Genomic DNA, 20451 nt, shown 5'->3' with positions numbered 1-20451 from the left:
TTTAGTATTAAATCCTCATCAACATTACCTATGACCATCTGGTGAATATAAGAATGTGAACAAGAAGGTAAGCTGCATGATCTTCCCCTTTGGGAACCTGCTTTTGTTTTTCTTTCATGTGGCATGAATTTAGCCACAGTATCAGTGCATATATGTCCAACCAAACTGGGCCCAAACTGCACTTCAGTCAGCCGACAGCCAGATCTGAGGTGGGATAAACAATGTACAAGGCAGACAACAGCATTGCACTTCCATAAGCATTTTGATGGAGCACCTAAGGAAGCCTCGTCCCTCTCTTGTTCACCTGCTCATTCCCACTCCTCTGGCACACCCACTGTCACATGCTAGCATGTATGTTCTCACTGATACTCAGGTGAATGAGTAAAAGTCATCCAGACCAAAATCAGCTTTAAAAAACAACCTGATTTCATTTTAATACAAGTCAGTTCCCCAGCCCAGTTAACTCATTATGGTGCAAAAAAATGGAAGGGGTGAGGCAGGTCTCAAGGACCCGGATCTTTCATGGCACTCCTGACTTACATCAGGATAATGCAACTAACCATGGCTAATACAGCCATGTTAGTGTCTCTTAGCTGTTAACGCACCATTAAATGAAGTGTAAAAATATGACAATTTGCAATACCAAATTTCAACCTCAGAAAAACAAATATTAAGTGTCAAATACTTACATACAACAAAAGGAACCTCTCAAAATACTTCAAAATGGTTGTCATATAGTACACTCAACAGCAAAAAAAATGTTGCTCATGAGAAGTTTTGAAACCTTTTAGAATGTTTCACTACCACAAATTTTCCTCAGTCAGTCTACTACAATAAATATAAAGGCATATGACTGCCAGGATTTTACACAGCACCCATAGACTTCAGGCCATGTTTTGCTTCAGGTGTTTTATCAAAATAATTTATCTTCAAGACATCTGTTTTTAAACTGCTAAGTTAAAATTTTGCCATTACAGTTTGACATTCACTTTTTCCTTTATTAAACAGCAATTATCAAAGACAAGATAAATACTCTGTCGAACAGGGATTTGCTACAAATAAATTCAAGTAGTGAAACCACAAAAGAAATGGAATTACTAATTTTCCTAGGATCCTATTTAATAAGGACAGCCATTCCATCTAATTCACCTCTACTTCTGTACAAGTCACCTCTGTTTTTAATTTGAAACCACAGAGAACTCAAAGAAGTTTGACTTCCATGATGGTTAAAAAATCACCATCCCACTGATCTGGCATAATTTTCAAAGAAAATTCAGACATACTAGTATTGTTTTTTTCTTCTTTTTGACTTTCAAGTATTTAATACTTCTTTTTTAAACATCCTGATTGTTAGAATTGCAGCTGTCCTTGACTTTTCAGGTCACCTAAGTCTTTTTTTAGAAGGCAGATATTTTGAGTGGAATTTTGTTTGTTCTATTATAATTAAAGAAGAAATATTACAACTACTGCAATTCACCAAGGGTCTAAAAAAATCAGGAGCAGCTATAACTTCCCCATGCTCACTGAACAATACTAAAATCAATTTATCTTCTGGAATACAAAATGAATTGAAAAGTAAAAACAGAACAGTCATCACTTGTACAAAATGGCTTATCTAAGTATAAAAAATAAGATTACTACAAAAAAAAAAACAACTAAGGAGCAACAGGCCATCTTTCTGTTTCATCCAGACAAGACATGACAGACACCTGCCCTTTGCCGACCTTGCATGTGCATGTCTCTTTTACGAGATGATACAAAAATGTGACAAGACAGGAAATTCATGTCAAAGAAACCTGAAGAACCATTAGGAGCTACTCTGTGACTACTGTTTATTTATGCCTTGTGTTTACCTTGCTGCAGAACATTTCAGCAACCAATTAAAACCACTCAAAACATACTTGAAAAAAATTAAACCTCTTGTTCCATCTAGTAGTAAAAATTATATCCATGGCTGCCAACAGAAGTCTGTACACTAAAACAGTAGAACCTCCCCAAAAGCAACCCGAGTTTTGTTATATAATGGCAGGCTTATGTATAATTTCAGCCATCTCTTTTCTGCCATGCACCAACACGTTCATTTAATATTATTTACTATCACCACTTGCCTGTTGCAGTCCCACTGTCGCTCTGCAGCAGTGCTCCTGTCACTGGTTGTGCGTTGTTTGGGTTTGCTCCTGGTGCTGCTGGGGAGGGAGGCCCTGCTCCACCCCCAAGGAGCATGCAGGATGGTGGAGGGGGCTGCCCACGTTTCAGTAACACTTTGTGGTCCTGCTGGCAACGGAATCGCGGCGGCACCTCCCGAGGCATGTAGCGGGCGGCGCTTGGCGGTTGTCCGTTCGGCACTGCCACCCTTTTGGCATTGTTGCCACCATTGACTGGTGGCGATGGAGAGTTGCCAATTGGGCTGGCAGCCACTGGTTGGCTTAAACTTGGTTTCGTCACTTCGGGCACTGAAAAACAGGAAGGATGAAAATCGGAAGGTTTTCCACTTAAAACCTGTGTTGGCTACAAGAACTCACTGTGACTCTTTGCTTTCGTTATTTAATCTCTGAAATCCTGTGTAGCTTCCACCTTCTCAATAATCAAAAACAATGTAAAGAAGCAGGAATAAGCAGCAGCAGCAGACCTTTTGCTTCCGTGTCTAGGATGAAACTTTACATTCATCAATTTTAAATTGATGAATGTAAAGCCCAAAATTTCTTGCAAATATAATGCTGGTAAAGAATATACCCTAGACAGCGAGTAATTTTAAAATATGAGCAGTCAAATATAACTGGCCCCACCTTCCTGACCTTCAACTGGTTTTTGGATTGCTAGGCATCATCATCTTTATTGGAAATCTGAAATCAGAACCCAAGTTTTCACCAGTTTACTAGGCTATGCAGCCACTGCCTAAACAAAAAGATGGGAAATAACCTGACTGCTTTTGGATTCAGAGTTAACAAATCTGAGTTCTCTGTGCTGCTCTTAAGCAAGGCAGTAGTTGCTGACTCTCTCCCAAAAGACAGTCCTACACAGAGCAACTGCATTTGGCTCACTTAAGGTTTCCCTGCTGCTCACCAGGTGCCCCTCAAGCCAAAGACAAGCTGCTCCTGACGAGTATGATGTACTGGAGAAGAAAACCATAAATCCTTGAGGCGCTAACACCATAACAAAATCTGCTCAAGAGACTCTAGACAAACAAAGCATAATCAGTAAAACTTTTACCAATCTGAGATCAACACAAGTGGGTCTCTCTTGGGCAACATGAATGTATTATTCTCCACATTTTATTTTTATAAGGGTTTTCCAATTTCTCTAGATAGGCTTCATTGCCCAAACCCCAAAAAGGTGTGGTTAGCCATAAAATCAAGTTACTACTTTAGTACTTTTCTTTAACTAATAGCCATTTTGTTATCAAAAAAACTGATACACAAAACAAGATTAAATATATTTTAACAACAGCTAAGTTACTTAGTTCAACTTCGAAGATGCTCATTCATGAGCCCTGTTTTCTCTACTGGACTTACATGTGCCTGAATTTAAATTTCCAAACCCAAGTAATTTTCATTCATTTTGGTACCTCACTATAAGCAGTATTTTTGCTGTTTTTCATTCCCTTTATAAAGGTGGTTTCAGTCTTGGTTATTTGACTAAAACCGTTGTAAAACAGAGAACTGAGTATTTCAGCTAACCACTCATCCACAATCCTCATCCTTTCAAGTACTTAGATGCTGACAACACATCTGCAGATGAGTTGTAGCTTCTCCATTTTAATCACCTCATACTCATATTCAGTATTTCATCTTTACTCATTAGTCCCCTTCCTTCTCTAACAGTTTTGACAAAGATCTGAATCTTGGCTCAAGTCAATAAAAGTACTCCTTAGGATCAAAGATTCTTACCTTTGGTTTTTTGATCTGTGACCTGCAAATTAAGAGCAAGAATGTAAATAGAGTTTTAAGCAGCACAAAACAAACACTGAACATGTTGTGCTAAATCACAACCACAATATATAAGCACAAGAACAGAATTTGTTGAGGAATTAAAACGACCAACTGATGAACTACAAATCTGAACAGTCCTAGTTAGATATACACACATACATACAAGGTTTTCCAAAGTACTACAACTCCTGTAATAACTGGCTGATGCAGAAGTCCCTGGCAGAAACAATCATACTACATTCATGATTTTGAGTACTCAATCCTCCTCCTCATCCCAAACATGGGCTTCCAAAGCACAAATAAACATGTGCTATAGCATTACAGTTCTCTCAGATTTTGGAGGTGATGTATTTCAGTTGAAGTGTAACAAAGCCTTCCTTCTGTGAGAGTATCCCTACAGTAGACTGTTGGGGCCTGAAGAAACCACAGGAGTCTGTCTTTCTGCCATCTACCCATTTCACATTTCCCCGAACATCTCTTCCAAGGAGAAGTAATTCTAAACCTTTCTGGATTCATTTCCACACTTACAAAAACTACCAGCAACACCTGTAAAGTAAATCTACTGAATGCAATAAGAAGTCAATGACTGAAATGAGTATACACGCTGGCCAACATACTCAATATGGGTTTTACTGTATCCTACATTGTTTCAGTACAGCAGATTTCAAGCTACAGTAGCGACAAACATATCACTGGTATGTTCTCTGGAATCTTGTGTACTGTAGCATTTTTTGAACTTGTCCATCATGAGTTCTACTACACAATAATGAAAAAACCCTAAAGATCATCATGTGTCAGGTTCTATGACACCTATTCTGAAAAGAAATTGCTGAACTAGTCCATATTTCTGGAAAACACACAGTGACAGTATAGAATAATGAAAGCACAAGTAAAAAGCAGTTTATTGTTGAAACTAACCAAGCCAGAACTCCTTTGTAGGGTAAAGAATGAAAAGACAAACTGCACTAAATTACTATAGTATCATTTACTTTGGAAAGATGAAAACTGTCAATGCATATCAACTATCACACACTATCAACTTTGCAATATGCAAAGTGGAACATTCACTAAAATACAAAATCTTAAGCATTGCATCCTCACAGACATACAATGTCCTGAAGGACAATAAAAATGTACCTGTACTAAAACTGTGTCTATACCAAGCCAGACATCAATTTTCAACTTCACTTTTGAAAAATCCCGTATACATCAAATTACATTCATCTTCTGTAACAGTTAAAAATTCTGTGACATACTTAATTTACCCTGATGCTTGAATACAAAAGGAAAAGGGGAAAAAATATTAATTAACACAATCTGGTAATGCTGATAAGTTTACTACAGTCATCAGCAGACACATTCAGTAAATTAGTAACTTGTCTACTTGGATAAAAAACATTTCACTGAATCCTTGAAAAATCCTACATGATAAACACAAATTATTTAGACAAAAAAAAACACCAACAAACCAAAACCCCTTTTGCCTATAATGTCTCTGTCTCCTAGTCCCAAGGACTTGGTTTTGTGATTGTTTTAATCTAAAATTGAAATGTTGAAAAAATGTGACAGTGTCTCAGATTTACAGGTGTCATCTCTCTGTGGGCAACCTATGAGCATCGGCAGGGTGGAAGCAGCTACAGTGAATGGGAAGGTGGAATAAATCTCAGCCTACTGACAGACTACCAAACAGCCCCTGGACACCAACCAAAAGTATATTTAAGCTGTCAACTTGCTTGTATAACCTCTCTTTAAGGCATTTCTTTTATTAAATTTTAGTTTTTGAGTTTCAGATGATCCAGACAGAGCAATTGTTTCATGTTAGACAAACCTGGTATGAAAATGGTACTCTGAAATCATTGCTGCTTATTTGGTAAACACCTCCATAGTCAATAAGAATGAACACACACATTTATGTTTTGTCCATCTGGCTGCCCACTTTGCAATTCTGAGCTATCTCCAACTATTACTGTGAAGTTTGGCCTCTAGGAGATTAAATTACTTAGTTTCTACCCTTCCTGAGAGTGTGGCAGAATATGTGCTGAACAACTTAGTAGGTGAGAGACCACACAGGAAAGCTGGCAAATCTCTTTTGTATTCAAAGCACCAATTCCTCAGTAAACACAGCACTGTTATCAAGATGATCAGTACAGCCTTTTCAAGTTTCCCTTTTATCACTGAATATCAGCACATAATCTTCAAGTCTCTACTCTTTATTCCTAAGGGTCTGCACTTTCTGGTTTCTACATACATCTTTTGTACTTCAACATTAAACAGCACCAACACCGAGGCAAAAAGATACTGGAGAAACTGTATCTGTAGCAACTGCTCTTTTGGACTGTTATTTGGGGATGTATCAACTGGATGAAGACAACTGACACACATTTTTTGCACCCAGTTTAAACTGATAGACTCAAATTGGTGAAAAAGCCAGATGAAAAAAGACCCTGGATAAGCCAAAATTTAACTGAAGTTGGTGCTGTCTGTTCTCAGCAGAAACTGACAGAATGTAAGTAAACATTGTCATCTTTCATCACCTGATTGGTTACTGAAGCAACTAAAAAACAGACTACTGAAAGAAAATAAAGCCTTTGCTCTCAGTTTTACAAAATGATTCACGTTGGAAGGGACAGCCTCTGGAAATCTAATCCACAGTTCCTACCACTGTCCTCCACCTGGCCCCAAGAGGCTCCTCAATTTGAAACAAAATCATCAAAACTGGTTTGCACAGGACCATGTGAAACTCAGTTCTGAGCATCTAAAGACAGAGGCACCACTACCCTCTGAGAAACCTGTTCCAGCAGTTGCCCAGCCAGAGACATGCACAAAAAGGGAATCTTTTTATGATTAGGCAGACTTTCAATATGTACATAACGCTTTATGCTTTGCCACTGGGCACTGTGGTGAAGAGTCTGCCTCCACCTTTTTACTCCCACAAAGTATTAACATACATTGATGAGATCCCCCAAGTCTCTCCTCCAGGAGGATCAGTCATAACACTCCCAGCCTCTCCTCATTTGTCAGATTCTCCAGTACCCAAATCATCTTATAGACATTTTGCTCCAGGGTAGTTGCACCTACTTTATACTGGGAAGCTCAGGAAGGATTTTACTGGTAAAAAGCATGGATAATGCCCTAAGAGTCTCAAACTAACTCCTAGAACAACCTGCCAAATTTTATTGTAAAATACAGACCGTCTAATACACCAAGTTACAATTTTTTTTCTGAGTAGAACCAATTTTTGGTGACTTAAAAATTTCTCCACAACTCAGACTTGAACTGGTAGACTTCAGTAAAAGTTTATTAGCTAAAGAAAACATCAAATTCAAGTAATACTTAGCAAAAAACATAAATGGAATCTTCAGTAGTAAATATTTCATATAAACTTCCTTAAGGATTAAAAAAAAAAAAAAGAATCTTCCTGCTCTAATAAATATTTACTCAACTTTACGGCAAGAATTGCCAAAGCCCATGAGTATTTCAATCCATGAACACCTCAAACAAGCAGCAGTCATGTAGAGAGAGATCCAAAGAAGCCGTATTAGATAACTTAAATGTTTTATATAAAAAAATTCATTTCATTTTACACAGAACTCTAAGGAGAAGAAACATCCAAGTTAAACAGCTCAGTTCCAGGAAAATGATGCAAAAAAGCATCTTTAAAGAAGCACCACTCTTAAGCAACAATTTTTAAGTTCAAATACAAACAAATTAACATCTTATTACCACCAATACTGTTTATGTTTTAGCTGGATAAAAGAATTAAAATATCAAAACCCACCTTCTGAGCAGAGTCCTTCTTTTTCTTATCCTCTTTCTTCCTTTTCTTGTCTTCCATTAACTGTTCTTCCCTTTCTTGCTCCTTCTCTCTGCCAAAACATGAAAAACAATGGTCTGAAAATGTTGGCACAATCAAGTTGTACAAGAGCCACACATACCATAAATCTCTTCCCTGCAAGAAAGACAGTCAAGCTATCAGATTCCTCTTATCACACTTCATTTCTATCTGAGGGTTTCCATCAAATTGTGATAAGAAAAGCACCTTCTAGCTCAGTATGGCCACAATCATGCCACATGCTGCATAAAGGAAAATTCCTTTATTCAGATCAGGTCTGTTATGGCAGTTCGCTACATAAATTAATCACATGCCTGACAGTAGAAAATATCTTCAAGACATTTTGGCCGAAGTACTCTTATAATTGGGTCATGCTATTATTTAACGAAGAGTCTCATGAATCTTTTCATATGGTAAAAAAAATAAAAAAAGGGAAGTTGTAATTTAATATAAGATAGTTTGGTCTGATACAACATTTATCTTCACAAGGGGAAGAGATTATTCTATTGCCTGTAGCTATGTCACTTGTAAGAGACTAGAAGTGTCACATCAAATCAAACCTATCATTTATTATACAAATCTCTAATTTAATTTCTAGGCTATTGTATCCACCCACAGAATTTTTGTGATGAAACTCGTAATATCAATTACTTTCCAGGGAATCTATTTTTTCCCACAAGAACATTCTTTCAAAGAAAGGAAAAAAAAAATACATGCAGCTGCTATTGTTGTCAAGCCATCATCTTGTTGCTATGTTCTGTATCAAATATGAAAGTACTATGGAACAGTTAATTTACTGCATTTATATTATTGGCTTACTGCATTTATATTATTGGCTGAGCTGTTTCTATGGTGAATCACATTTTTGTTAACCAGTTGTCTTCACCTCCTTAAAAATAAATTTAAGGCCAAATTTCCAGCTTACCTGGAGTAATTTCTTTTTATATGGAAAGATTAAGACAAAGACCATTAATGTAAAAAGATGATTTGGCAGATGAGGAGTAGGATCAGAGACTCTACAAATGGGAACCAACTAACAAGTATAATCCACAATCTTCCAGAAAAAAAATAAATTATAAAAACCAGAACAGCATTACAAATAAAACGGGAGTTCATAATAGTACTGAACTATTTCTTGTATTTATGCCTAAATCAAAGGACTTTTTGGATCACAGTTTAAAAACCTTAAGAGTTGAGTTGGCTTTGCTGCCACATTGTACAGACTTTTTCTTGAATTGCATCTATACAGTAAAGGTAAAAAATATCCTTCTTTTCAATCTCTCTAAATTCTACAAAGCCAAAGTGCAAAGACACATTTACACAACTGATTCCTACAAAAAATATTTTGAGGTGCTATGTATTAATAGCTTCCTCTTTGAGGGCTTCCAAGAACTCTCTAAGTGACAAAGGTCCTATAGAGAGTAATTAACGTCTTCCTAGTTTTCTGAAGTTGGGCACCCCTTCTTCATGGATGGATGAAATTGATAAGGGCAAGATGAGTCATCAGTAACAACATCCTGAGGTTACCACCAAATACAACTTTTTTCTGTGAAGCACTAGGGAGCTTAGTGTACTTTGCATTGTGTGTCATAGCACTGAGACAGAATTTTTCATTTTCTTTGAGCCACAGATTGTAAGCAAGATGAAAAAGCTCTCCTGCGACACCCTCATCATTCCAAGTTGCTATGATTTCAAATTATGTTTACTACTTCTGTCTTGTCAAGCTATGTATACCTTTTGGGCTGTGGTGCAAGTTTCTATTTTCTACACCATTTCCAAAGAACTTCCTTGCAGTAGGCAAATGTTTAAAAAGAAGTTTAAAAAGAGCTGTCTCAAAAGAACTGCTGAAAAATGGTAGGCTCAAAACACAAAATGACTTCCAGTAACTGCCTGGCACACAGGCAGCTTTCTACTTAAAAGCACCTTCCTCACTTTTTTGAGCAGACGAGAAGGGAATAGAAAAGAAAAAGAACCACATTCACAATCACAGCAGAAGCTACAGCTTACAGTGACATGCAGCACTGAAAGGATACAAGGACAAAAGATCCATAGCCTGAAAGTAATTACCTAGTTATGGTCTGCCTTTGTGGTAAATTTAGGACATGGAGATTTCTAATGCTGCTGCCTTGTTTTTTTGATCTACGTGGACTACAGCTGCAAAGAAGCCCTTTTGTTTGGCATGAATACCTCCCCTTCTGCCCTTTTACCAGAGATTTAATATTCCATTGGGTGCATCCTCAACAACCACAACACAGCAGCAACCAACACTTGGTTTACTTAATTTACCAAAACTTTATTTAGGCTTCAATTAATATAAGCTCTAAGGTGGAAAGGACCTATCTGAACACTTGGGCTACATCATGTGTATGAGATCATAGAGCTCCTGACAAAGCACTGAGCAAAACCTCACAAACATGTCAAAGTACGAAGTTATACTTTCCAAATGACAGAGCAAGAATAGATGCTACAGACACTACCAATGTAGAACCACAGTGAAAGTTCACTAAACTAGAAGGGTAAATATCTTATTGTTATTTTGGGTATCATAAGTGCTGTTTTCCAAATTCTACTCTTTGATGCATGTCACTAACATTTGTTTTAAGATCAATGATTTTCCTCTTCAGCTGGATGCAAGATGCTTATTGAATACAAGTTTAACTTGCAGTGTTAAATGTTCTGAAAAATTCAACACCAACAAAGCTTTCAATCATCTCCTTGATGTATTCCAGAGATAATGCTGCCTATTAACTTCCCATTAGCCAAAAGACAGTTCTTCCTGGCCTGTTGAAAACTCAGGGGTCCATAATGTGCTTTCCAGCAAACAGCTGCTCACACTGAGGAGATCAACAGGGGGAGAAAACCCATCAACTCCAAGCAGAGTGAATTTAGAGTAATGCAACGGGGTGTGGTTCCGGGTTTTGTTATTAGCACACTGTAATGGGAACACAGACACACCACAACCCTGAAGAGGAAGTCTGCTAAATACAAATCAGCAGCCTGCTTTTTAACCTAGTGTTTTTTCAAGAAAGCATGTGTTCATCTAAAAATATGACCTAATTGCACTTTAATTAATCTCCCACAAAATCTTAGAATCAGTATGACTGAAAAGTATTTAAAAAGCATATTACAGATTTTAATCCCAAGTATTTAAAGTATGGCATATTAACAGCTTACAAATGATGTACACTGTAATCCAAAATGTTATCTCCATTCTAAGAAAACCCAAACCCAAATAAACCCAGTAGCTATGATGCATTACACCTTATCTAAGTTCTTAAAGCAACCTCCTAAGTCAAAAGCAATCATTTTAGAGAAGTTTTTTACACTAGTTAAACTAGAGACATAACAGAAAACAGTTGTGAAGTCTGTGTTATTAAAATATCCATTTCAGAGGGAAAAGAAAGCAAAAATAGACATTCAAGAAATGTGTTCTCCCTCAAAACAATTTATTTGTTTTGGAAATTGTTAATTTCCTGTAAAATTCCAATACTCATTTTTCCAGAAAATTCTATTTTAAAGAGTTGTTCTGACACATTATGGGCTTAAGGCACAGGCAGAGGACAGAAGTTGCCTTCAAAGCTCTTGCTGTCACAAACTGAACTGTGAGACGAGACGACATGCAACATATTGCACGCTATCTGCTGCCAACACACTTGGATAGGGAGAGATAAAGTGTCACACAGTATTAGTCTACACAAACCCCATAATCCTGTAAGGTCACCCTCAAACTAAGACAGCACCAAAAAATGTAAGTGAAATGTAAGAAAATAAAATTCCTAGAGTGGCACTTAAGTGCACACAACTCCCAGCTTCTTTTGCAGCAGCACAGGACAACGGTGTGAGAGTCTGCAAGCTCCTCACAGGTGAAGATGTGCACTAGATACCAGCGCTGTGAGCCCTCTTCCCTCCTCCTGACCTCACACTTTACTTCATTTCAGTACAGTCAACTTGAGTTAGCTACTACACTTAGACACAGGAATGGCAGTAAACTTCTATAGGTGCACCCTGTTCAGTTGTTGTGATAAGCACAGGGCAATTTACAAACCTGCTTCCAATTGTGAGCCGACTTGTGCATGTTCTTTCAGAATACTAGGATTCTGAAACCACACTTGCAGGACCAGAAGCACTTTTATACCTATATAGCTACCACGTCACCTGAACAACTGCTACGTCTTCCCTCGAGCCTTCAGCCACAATGGGCCAGAGCTAAAAGCCTTCACCATATGCAGAGAATGATCTGCATGCACAGACCATTGTCACTTAGAAGCAAAACTTGAGCTATTAATATGTCTTTCTTACAGATAAGCCTCTAGTGATCCAAATTATCAGACCACAAACACATTTCAAGTCGTTTGGAAACAGAAGCAAAGACTCAAAATTTGATTAAACCAGAAATCTATCTAACAATAAAGCATCCAATATTGGTCAAGATTTGAAGCAAAAAGAATTTCAAGTGAATTCTAACTACAAGCACCTAGCTTCTCAACATTGCTCCAAGTTTTCTTGGTATTGTGATAAATTATACAGCCTGGATACCAGTAAAATTAGGCATCACACACTGGTGTCCCAGATATGTTGCAAAACACCTTTATAAGAAGCTCAAGTCCAGGTGCAACTTCCAAGACAAAAGCCCCCCTCAACCCATACAGGGACAAAAATCTCTTACAGGAAAGTAAGATGTCTTCAACAGTGCTATTTCATGAACACCTTGCTGCTGCCACTGGCAAGTGGTTTTCATTTTCTTCCACTTTAGTTCTCTTCATCAAGCCCTGTCCTCGACCTCCACTTGCTTGGACCTTCTCTGGAACTCAGCTGAGTGTATAGGAAGCAAATTCAACTCACAGTAATGCATTATAAAGTACAAGCTAATTAGAACTAAGGGTCAAAAGCAATGAAGAAAAGGCATACTACAACTCCCAAGTGAGTTCTTTGAGGTGTAAGCCCTTCTTGCTGCAGCAAGGGACACAGGAAGTCTACAGCTTGAAATGCTCAAGGTGGATGAAAGCTAAATCATATCAGGAAGAAGCTGGATGTCAGAGCCTAAAAATGAAGCAAAATTAAATGCACGACAATTGGAGCATAGAAATTTTACAGTTTTACCTCATTTACAATTTTACAATCTTACCTTGCTTTCATTTAACATATCCCACTTAACAGACATGCTCCATTATTTCAGCATCATGAGAAGTGTGTGGCATGTCCAAACATGCAAGTGTGCTCCAGTGCATTTAAAGAGAACATCAAACAGAAGCAAGATGTAACACAGCATGGAATAAATGCCAGGGCTGACAGACCCTACATTCCTAAAGGTAAAATTACTTCCTCTAGACTAAGCCATGTGAATAAAAGGTTATGATCTTGCTGATCAAAAGAGTCAAAATGGGATTAATTAATTTTATTAAAAAAAAAAACTTAAAATACTCAACATCACAGTCTTCTTTCTTATTAAGCAATGCTTGCATCCATAGATTAGACAACCATAAGCCATAGAAAATATGCTTACATGGGAGATAGCCATTTCAAAAGTCAGTCTTTAGGCTTAACTGACAAAAATGGAACATTAAATTACTTTAGGCCAAATTATTTCTGATGTTTATAAGGAAAAAAAATTGATCCTTCAGAATAGCATTCTTGAAGACCTAGAGTATAAAAACTTCCAAGAGGGAAAAAAAATTATTTGTTTGCTTGAAATAAGACAGAAATTCACAGTATCACCAAAGAACTGCAATATCAATATAAGGGATAAACTGTGCAGCTCAAAATCAACCATCTAGTAACAGGATCACTGTCCCACACTTTCTGAATGTAAGTGAAACCAAGATAGCAGAACTCAGCCCTTCAGAGTATGAAAGTAAGACTTTCATATTTGCAACATGTGTAAATAGAATATACATCATATGTAAGACAAAAGTCTTTCATCTTTCTCTCCTAGGGAAAGCTGTGGATTTTATACAAACACAACATATACTCACCATATATTAAATAAAAATACTTAAGAAAGTGTGTTTCTAGAAGTGCTCTAAAGCAGCATTTTCAAAAGATTATTCCTTTTCAAGGACTTAAGAGTAAGCTGCTTTTTCTTCTCTTTGGCCGAAAACCAAAACAGTGTCAGAGCAAGAAAGCTGCGTACTTTAAATAGCGTATCTGGCACAAGTGATACGCCTTTATCACAGCACAACATCAGTAACTGGGTGCTGTTGTAGATAATAACCAACTTTAAAACATCAGCAAACTGACTTGGCTAAAAGTACACTTTTCTAAAGGAATGCTCCTTACAAGTCTTCTTTCACTTGTTAACAGATTAAAATTCATCCTTTGTGGAATCTTATATACCTATGCACAATGACTTATAGGGAGACAACAACTAAGCATAAAGGGTTCTTTAAAGAACTGGATGTTAGAAACCCTACAGTACAACAACAAATGCTCACAAAAATGGAGGCTTTTCCTCAACTCTTCACGAACTGAAGGGGCAAGAGTATCATTTGAAGAGGGAGGGGGCCAATTTAAATTTTAAGAGTCACCTGTTAATAAGAAAACCTTGAAATATGTTTAAAAGATTAAAATTATTTAAAAAAATAGTCTGTATTTCTTGTTTGCACTCCTTTAAGCAGAATTACTCTTTCCTGCTGGACAATTTCTATCCATCTATGTACTACAAAACTGATTTCCAAATACAATCTAAAGTTCCTGTATGTTAGCAAATTGATAAAAAGCAAAGCTTTAAGAAACTGGAGAACTATAGTCGAAGGTCTAGAATGTAAGAACTGAGGAAGTTTTCTCTCCTACTTCAGGCTTCAAACACTTTGGAGCTCTTGCAGATCTGTAATTATTATTTCATAGTATGCACACTCATACACACCAAAGACACAGGTAAAGTGTGTTTAGACAACTCTGAAATGTGGTAAAAATAGCCCAAGAGTGGCAAAACATGAGGTTAGAAATTTGCCTGTAATTAAGATGTCCCGTAATGTATCCTATCAGGACATCCCTTGGGCAAGAGAAAGTTCCATTCAAGACTTTAAGGTTTTATGTGATTAAGAAAAAGCCTTACTTTCCTCTAAAAACTACTCACACATGTAGAAAGCTGCATTATCTGTGTTTGCCAAGAAAAATACTTATGTCATTCTGACAGCCACGAAAAACACCATGGATCAGCAAAAAGATAACAGCTACCAGAATAAAATAAATTAAGGACCCGCACCCTGCTACAGGGACACAACTCAGGTATTTCACAGGGAAGAGAGACTTGGCAATCCTCAAGATCTCTGTTCTACTACAAATGATCTACTCTGGTAATATGAACTCTTTCAAAACTCAATAACCTCACTAACACCATAATGTAAGCAGATAAGACGACAGACAACCTGGCAAAGCTTTCCTGTCTTCCATTAACTGGAGATCTTTCCTTTCTCCAATCGTGTGTTTGAGTGAAAAATCAAAGCCCTGGACAGACAACCACTGTAAGGAAGCTGCTGCTGACCTTTTCTTTGCATGTGAAACTTTTTTTTACTACATCATCCAAAAAGATCTTACCTCCTTCACTGTGCATACGAGATACCCCCAGAGTCCTAACTTGTCATGCAACATGGGGTTTGAAATGAACTCAGGCTGTCTGGGAAAAGTGTCAGATGTCAGTCACAGGACTATTTATTAGTCTGCAAGCGATGCGTGCACAAGTGTTTGCCAGTGTTATTTTGTATTAAAAGAGACACTCTACCATTTTTATCATCTCAAATGGTTTATCTATCAGAAGAAAAAAAAATTCTTTTCGTTTGAAAACTAACAAACAAAAAATTATACAATCTTATCCCTAAATGGTCCCTTACAGATTTTTTTTTTTCAATGCTGGGTTTTTTTGTGTTTTTCATTTGTTTCTTTACAACCAACTCATCTTCTAAAACTGAACTACACTTTTTGTCCTAGATACATTATACCGTTGCTGGCATACATTACCAGAATCAGAAATAATTCTGACTGAAGGGGCCTCCAGAAGTCAACCAGAGCCTGATCTAACCCCACACAAAACAGACATCATCAAACAGAATGCTCTGGACCAGTCACATTCTGACTATTCTCCAAAGCTGAGACACTACTATTGCTGAGAAGGGAGAACTTACTCCACTTTTTCACTCCATACACTGCATTTGCCTTCTGATACCTAATCAGGATTTCTTTACTGCAACTTGTGTTTGCTCTCTCTTGTTTTATCACTGTACACCACCTCTACAAAGAGTCTGGCTCTTGATACCCTCTTATGAGTCAACTGAAAACAGCAGTAACATTACTCCCATAGCCTTCTATTTCTAAGGCTGAACAAATCCAGTTTGCTCAGCTTCTCCTTGAGAAAGAATGCTCCAGAACACTAATGGTCACATCTTAGTGACCATTTAACATGTCAGTGTCTTTCCTCTATGAGAGCCAAAACTGGACACACTATGTTAAAGATGGACTTAGAAGTGTTGAATCTATTTTCCTGACCCACTGGCTATATCCTTGCTAATACAGCACAGCACATGGCTGGTTTCTTATTAGCAAGGACATCCTACTGGCTCACATTGTACTATTTCCTTCTCAAGACCTTCAGGTATTTTTTCTGCAGAGCTATTTTCTAGTCAGTGGATGCCTAACCTGTGCTATAGCAGGAGGTTATTTTGACAAAGGTGTAGTACTTTCCATTTATGACTGTTAATTTTCAACAGGTTTGTCAGGCCCTTTTCTCCAGCCTACTGTGTTCTCCCTGAACAGCAACCTTAATCTTCAGAGGAGTCAACCACTCAGCCTCATTTGCATCACCTGCAAAGGTGGTGAAGGTTTGTTCCATCCCAATTGGAGACGTCATTAATCCAGATGTTGAACACGTTCAGAACCAGACTGCCCGACTTCCAGTGTACTTTGCACCGCTGACCACAACCAGCTCTGTGTCACTGACTGGCAATGCAGCTCTGGAATGCTTCCTCAAAAAAATGTATTACCTTAGAGCAGAACAAAAAACAGTTCTGTACTTAGTGGTCCATCAGGAAACTAATTACTGACACGACCTCTGCTGAAGGACAGCAGCAGGAAGCCCTAAACGAGCTACCCTCCTCTCCAGGTCTGTATCAGGACACCACTGCATTCAGCAGCCCACATCAATTCCACAAGTGAAGCTCAAAGCCTTACTGGGGCTTTAAACAGGTTACAAACTGGGACACAAGTATTACTGCCACCTTCATAGTGTATTCTTGTAGGTATGTATGAGAAGTGCTATTAAAAGAATACTTACTATTAATATAACTGCTGTTAAAAAGGAAATGCTAAGTCCTGACTGCAGTGTAAATTTGATTTTAACAAAAGAGCTCTGTACTTTTTTACATTACAAACTTCTATCTTAAATGGCAAGAAAAGAATTATTTTTCAACACTAAAAAAAGTTGCAGGAAATTAATCTATTTCCCATGGTAACTATGCCACAGTGCACACAAAAACTGTGACACTTGTTTTAATGTCAGAATGTGACATTTCAGAAAAAATACTGAGTGAGTATAATACAGTTGAATTAAATGAAACATTTTCCGCCAGAGCATCATTTGTGGCACCAGCAGAAGCTGTACAGACAGTAAAAAATGGATTATACAGAGCCTTTAACAACAGAAGTAGTTAAGTTTATTTTAAACTTTAACATTTTGTAGATTATGACTGACATTTATATGTATTTGTGCTTCTCAGCCAAAAAAAAACCAGGACCTAAAAGCCATCCTGGTTAAGATCCAGATTATCTACAGATACAGGACTTTTTGAATTTTAGAGAAAGGTGAAAATAAAGAAAACATAAGACACATTATTACAGTGTTACTTGCTGCACTTTTTAACACGCTTGAAAATACTGCAGGTTTTCTAATGTTCCTGACATGGCACTTCAGAAGGGATCAAGAAAAAATTAAAATATAAGTATCAGTGAAGCAGTTTCTATTTAGTGACTGTTAAATTACTGAGAAAAAATCCCTCACCCAACCAAGCCCAGACATAATCATGCTGCTTACAGGCAGCTTCTACTGAATGGTGAAATGCTTGAATTCTACCTGCCTGGGGATATTATAAGGATACCCTTGGAGTTGCACAGTGGTATAACTTACATTACATTTTGGAAAGGATCTGATTGTTTACTTTTGTTCAGTTTCCAAAGAAACACTCCAAATTTATCTGCTATAAAAACCAAAACACTTTATGCAAGTTAATAGTCTGACAAGCATATTACATACCACCAGATCTGTGTAATATTATAAAATTTTCCACATGCAGTGCTTCAGGGCATTGTAGTAATGAAAATAATATTTATCAAAGTGTAAGTAATTATTTTAATTATACTAAATCAAAATACTAAAGGAAGAACGTATTTAATTTTATCAGTGTGAAGTTAAGAACAAGGCTTTCCACGCGAAGTTATTATTCATTGGTTGTAGGTCAAGGTGGAAGAACCACCACATTAAGGTTGTTTTTTAAATGTATTAGAAGTTCAAACAATTCTGTACAGCTTGCTCAGATATTCTTGGCAAAGGTATTAAGGTTTGTATTTTCCACCCCATTTATTACCAGAGGCAATATTTATTTTTAACAGGTAAGAAAATTCATTCAGTTACTTGCTGCAAATACTCAGTTACAAAGTTTCAGGATTGTCATTATCCATATCAGGAAGTCTAAGTTAAAGGTGGAAGCAAGTAATGTATTTTGCAGGTCTGGAAAATGCTGTACAAATCTCACCAAATTACTTTATCTTGGAACAAATCTACCAACACGTATGTTCAGTACATTCAGCTGAAGCCAGGCAGGTAAATTCTCGATATTCCATTACTACTAGGCATGCTCCATATATTAAGGCTTGTAACTAGGTTTACATAAAGCATGGGGGTTTTAGTAACTGCTGTTCTTGAAGACTGCAAACCATTGTTTATTCTCAGTAGGGACAAACACTGTTCCTCTTCATCCTTAGGCCAACTGAGCTGAGAGCTGAAGCAGGACTAAAAAGAAGTAAAAAGCCCCCAGAAACAAGCTGTCAAGCCAGAGTGCAATAAAGCAGGACAAAGATACAGGTGCTTTCAATTTGAATCCACCATACTGCACATGCATAAATCAGCACTTAGATTCAGTTATGCCTCACACTTCACTGGGCAAGTTTTTCACCTTGCTGAAGTACTTAAAATAAAAGTTTTGATGCCCGTTGTTCTAAACCACACCTACGTGTTTTGTGCAACGAGTAAAATGCAGATGTAGCACCATGTATGAAATAAAAAACTTAAACCCTGTATTTGCATGTGTGAAGCGTGGCAAATAACTATTTAATGTTATTGTGCCTTACATAATTAGGCAAATGCCTTGCTGGCTGTCTTAAAACAGATGTATACTTTTGAAAAGTTCTTCACTATCTTGTAATTTTAATGACAGTATGTAATCATAACCTTCTGCTGTCATTTGAGGGAAAAACCTCACAAGTGACTGAGATTTATATTATTATGCAATAGCCAAATACAAGGTGCTATGAGAGCTATCAATCTTGATGATCACAAACCTCAAATACAGACAATATTTAGTCTGAAGAAAGAACGTGTTTACCAGCTGAGTACCATGGATTAGTGAGCTCTTAGAATTCAACAAAGATTATATGCAGTCACTTCACAGTGGAGTTGCAATTAAGCACGGCGCATACTGAACCCAAATGAGAGAGATCTGCAACAGGCAAAATCCACTCTGGTCTGTGACATTTGTTGGTAACACATGCTCAAGTTCTCATAGTGACTCTGAAATGCAAGTGTTATATCCACTCCCTTCTCACCTTCTGCCCCTATTAATAATCTATTTCCTTAAGAAATACCTGCTATGTTTAGCAGCTCAGTAAAGTTGTGTATGTTTACTTTTTACCTTTTTTCCCTTAGAATGGACTTGAGGGAGGCAAAGATGGCATTTAATAACACATGCTGCAAAACAGAGCTTTCCCAGGACATGTTACAAAACAAGAGACTGAATGACCTGCTCAAGGTTACAGAATGACTCCATTGCTCACTCTGAATTAAAAACTGGTACCCTTCTGACTCCTCTTGCATTTTCACTAATAAAATAATACCACTACTGAACACTTGCAGAGTTCCTTTCATCACAGGATGTCAAAGGCTTTTATAAATATTAATTAAGTATTGCAACAACACTAAGAAGTATGTAAAACTTAATTCTACACATGAGTAAACCCAAGCAAAGAATAAATAAGTATGTTCAAAGCCATAGGACAAGTCAGCAGTATGGAGGGAAACGGCTCTTGCCATTAAGGAACACTCCATTAGAAACAAGGACAATTAATACTCCGAATGTGAAGGGCCCTTGATCACCAGTACATTACTATAAAACCTGGTCATGTGCAATCCCACAAGGACCACACTAAATTTCAGGCAGTGTTTTCATCAAGATACTAACTCTGTCCTCCCCCAAACATAGAAAACAGTTCTCATGAGATTTTGAAAAAAATTCTGTTTCTTTTTTGGCAACTTTCCTTAGTGAAGACAAGTACGAGTGTGGTATTCTTTGGTATTTTACAAAATTAACCAGTAATATCAAGCTCAGACATAATTCAAACATGAATTCAGACCTCACAAGTGCAAGTAAGCTACTTCTTAGCATTCAGTTATGCACTCCAGTAATTAAGGAAGCAGAATACTAGGGTTTT

The 20451-nt window shown here is 37.3% G+C and overlaps 1 protein-coding gene across 19 annotated transcripts in view; it reads right to left on the bottom strand.

The window, feature by feature from the left end:
* The window catches only part of TNRC6B (trinucleotide repeat containing adaptor 6B), a 122994-nt gene that overhangs the window by 34268 nt on the left and 68275 nt on the right, over positions 1–20451 (bottom strand). For 16 of the 19 annotated variants that reach the window (XR_015772483.1, XM_088054994.1, XM_088054991.1 and 13 more), the window contains 3 exons: positions 7708–7795; positions 3888–3909; positions 2109–2453 (listed from right to left, as the gene is read on the bottom strand). Coding sequence is in view for 18 of the 19 variants with exons in the window: in XM_088054994.1 (XP_087911120.1) it covers positions 2109–2453; positions 3888–3909; positions 7708–7795 (455 nt within the window). In the remaining variant the exon portion in view is untranslated. Of the gene's footprint in view, positions 1–2108; positions 2454–3887; positions 3910–7707; positions 7796–12427; positions 12507–13733; positions 13853–15297; positions 15317–20451 lie in introns of those variants that run through there. The other 3 variants (XM_088055004.1, XM_088055000.1, XM_088055002.1) reach the window with 3 other exon arrangements.

Source organism: Pseudopodoces humilis, chromosome 5 (genome assembly GCF_049639895.1).
Source record: "Pseudopodoces humilis isolate 2021_Gansu_Grassland_sample_001 chromosome 5, ASM4963989v1, whole genome shotgun sequence".
In the NCBI taxonomy this organism is placed as follows: Eukaryota; Metazoa; Chordata; class Aves; order Passeriformes; family Paridae; genus Pseudopodoces; species Pseudopodoces humilis.
The sequence above is the reverse complement of the archived record's forward strand: the minus strand, read 5'-3'. Positions and strand labels throughout refer to the sequence as shown.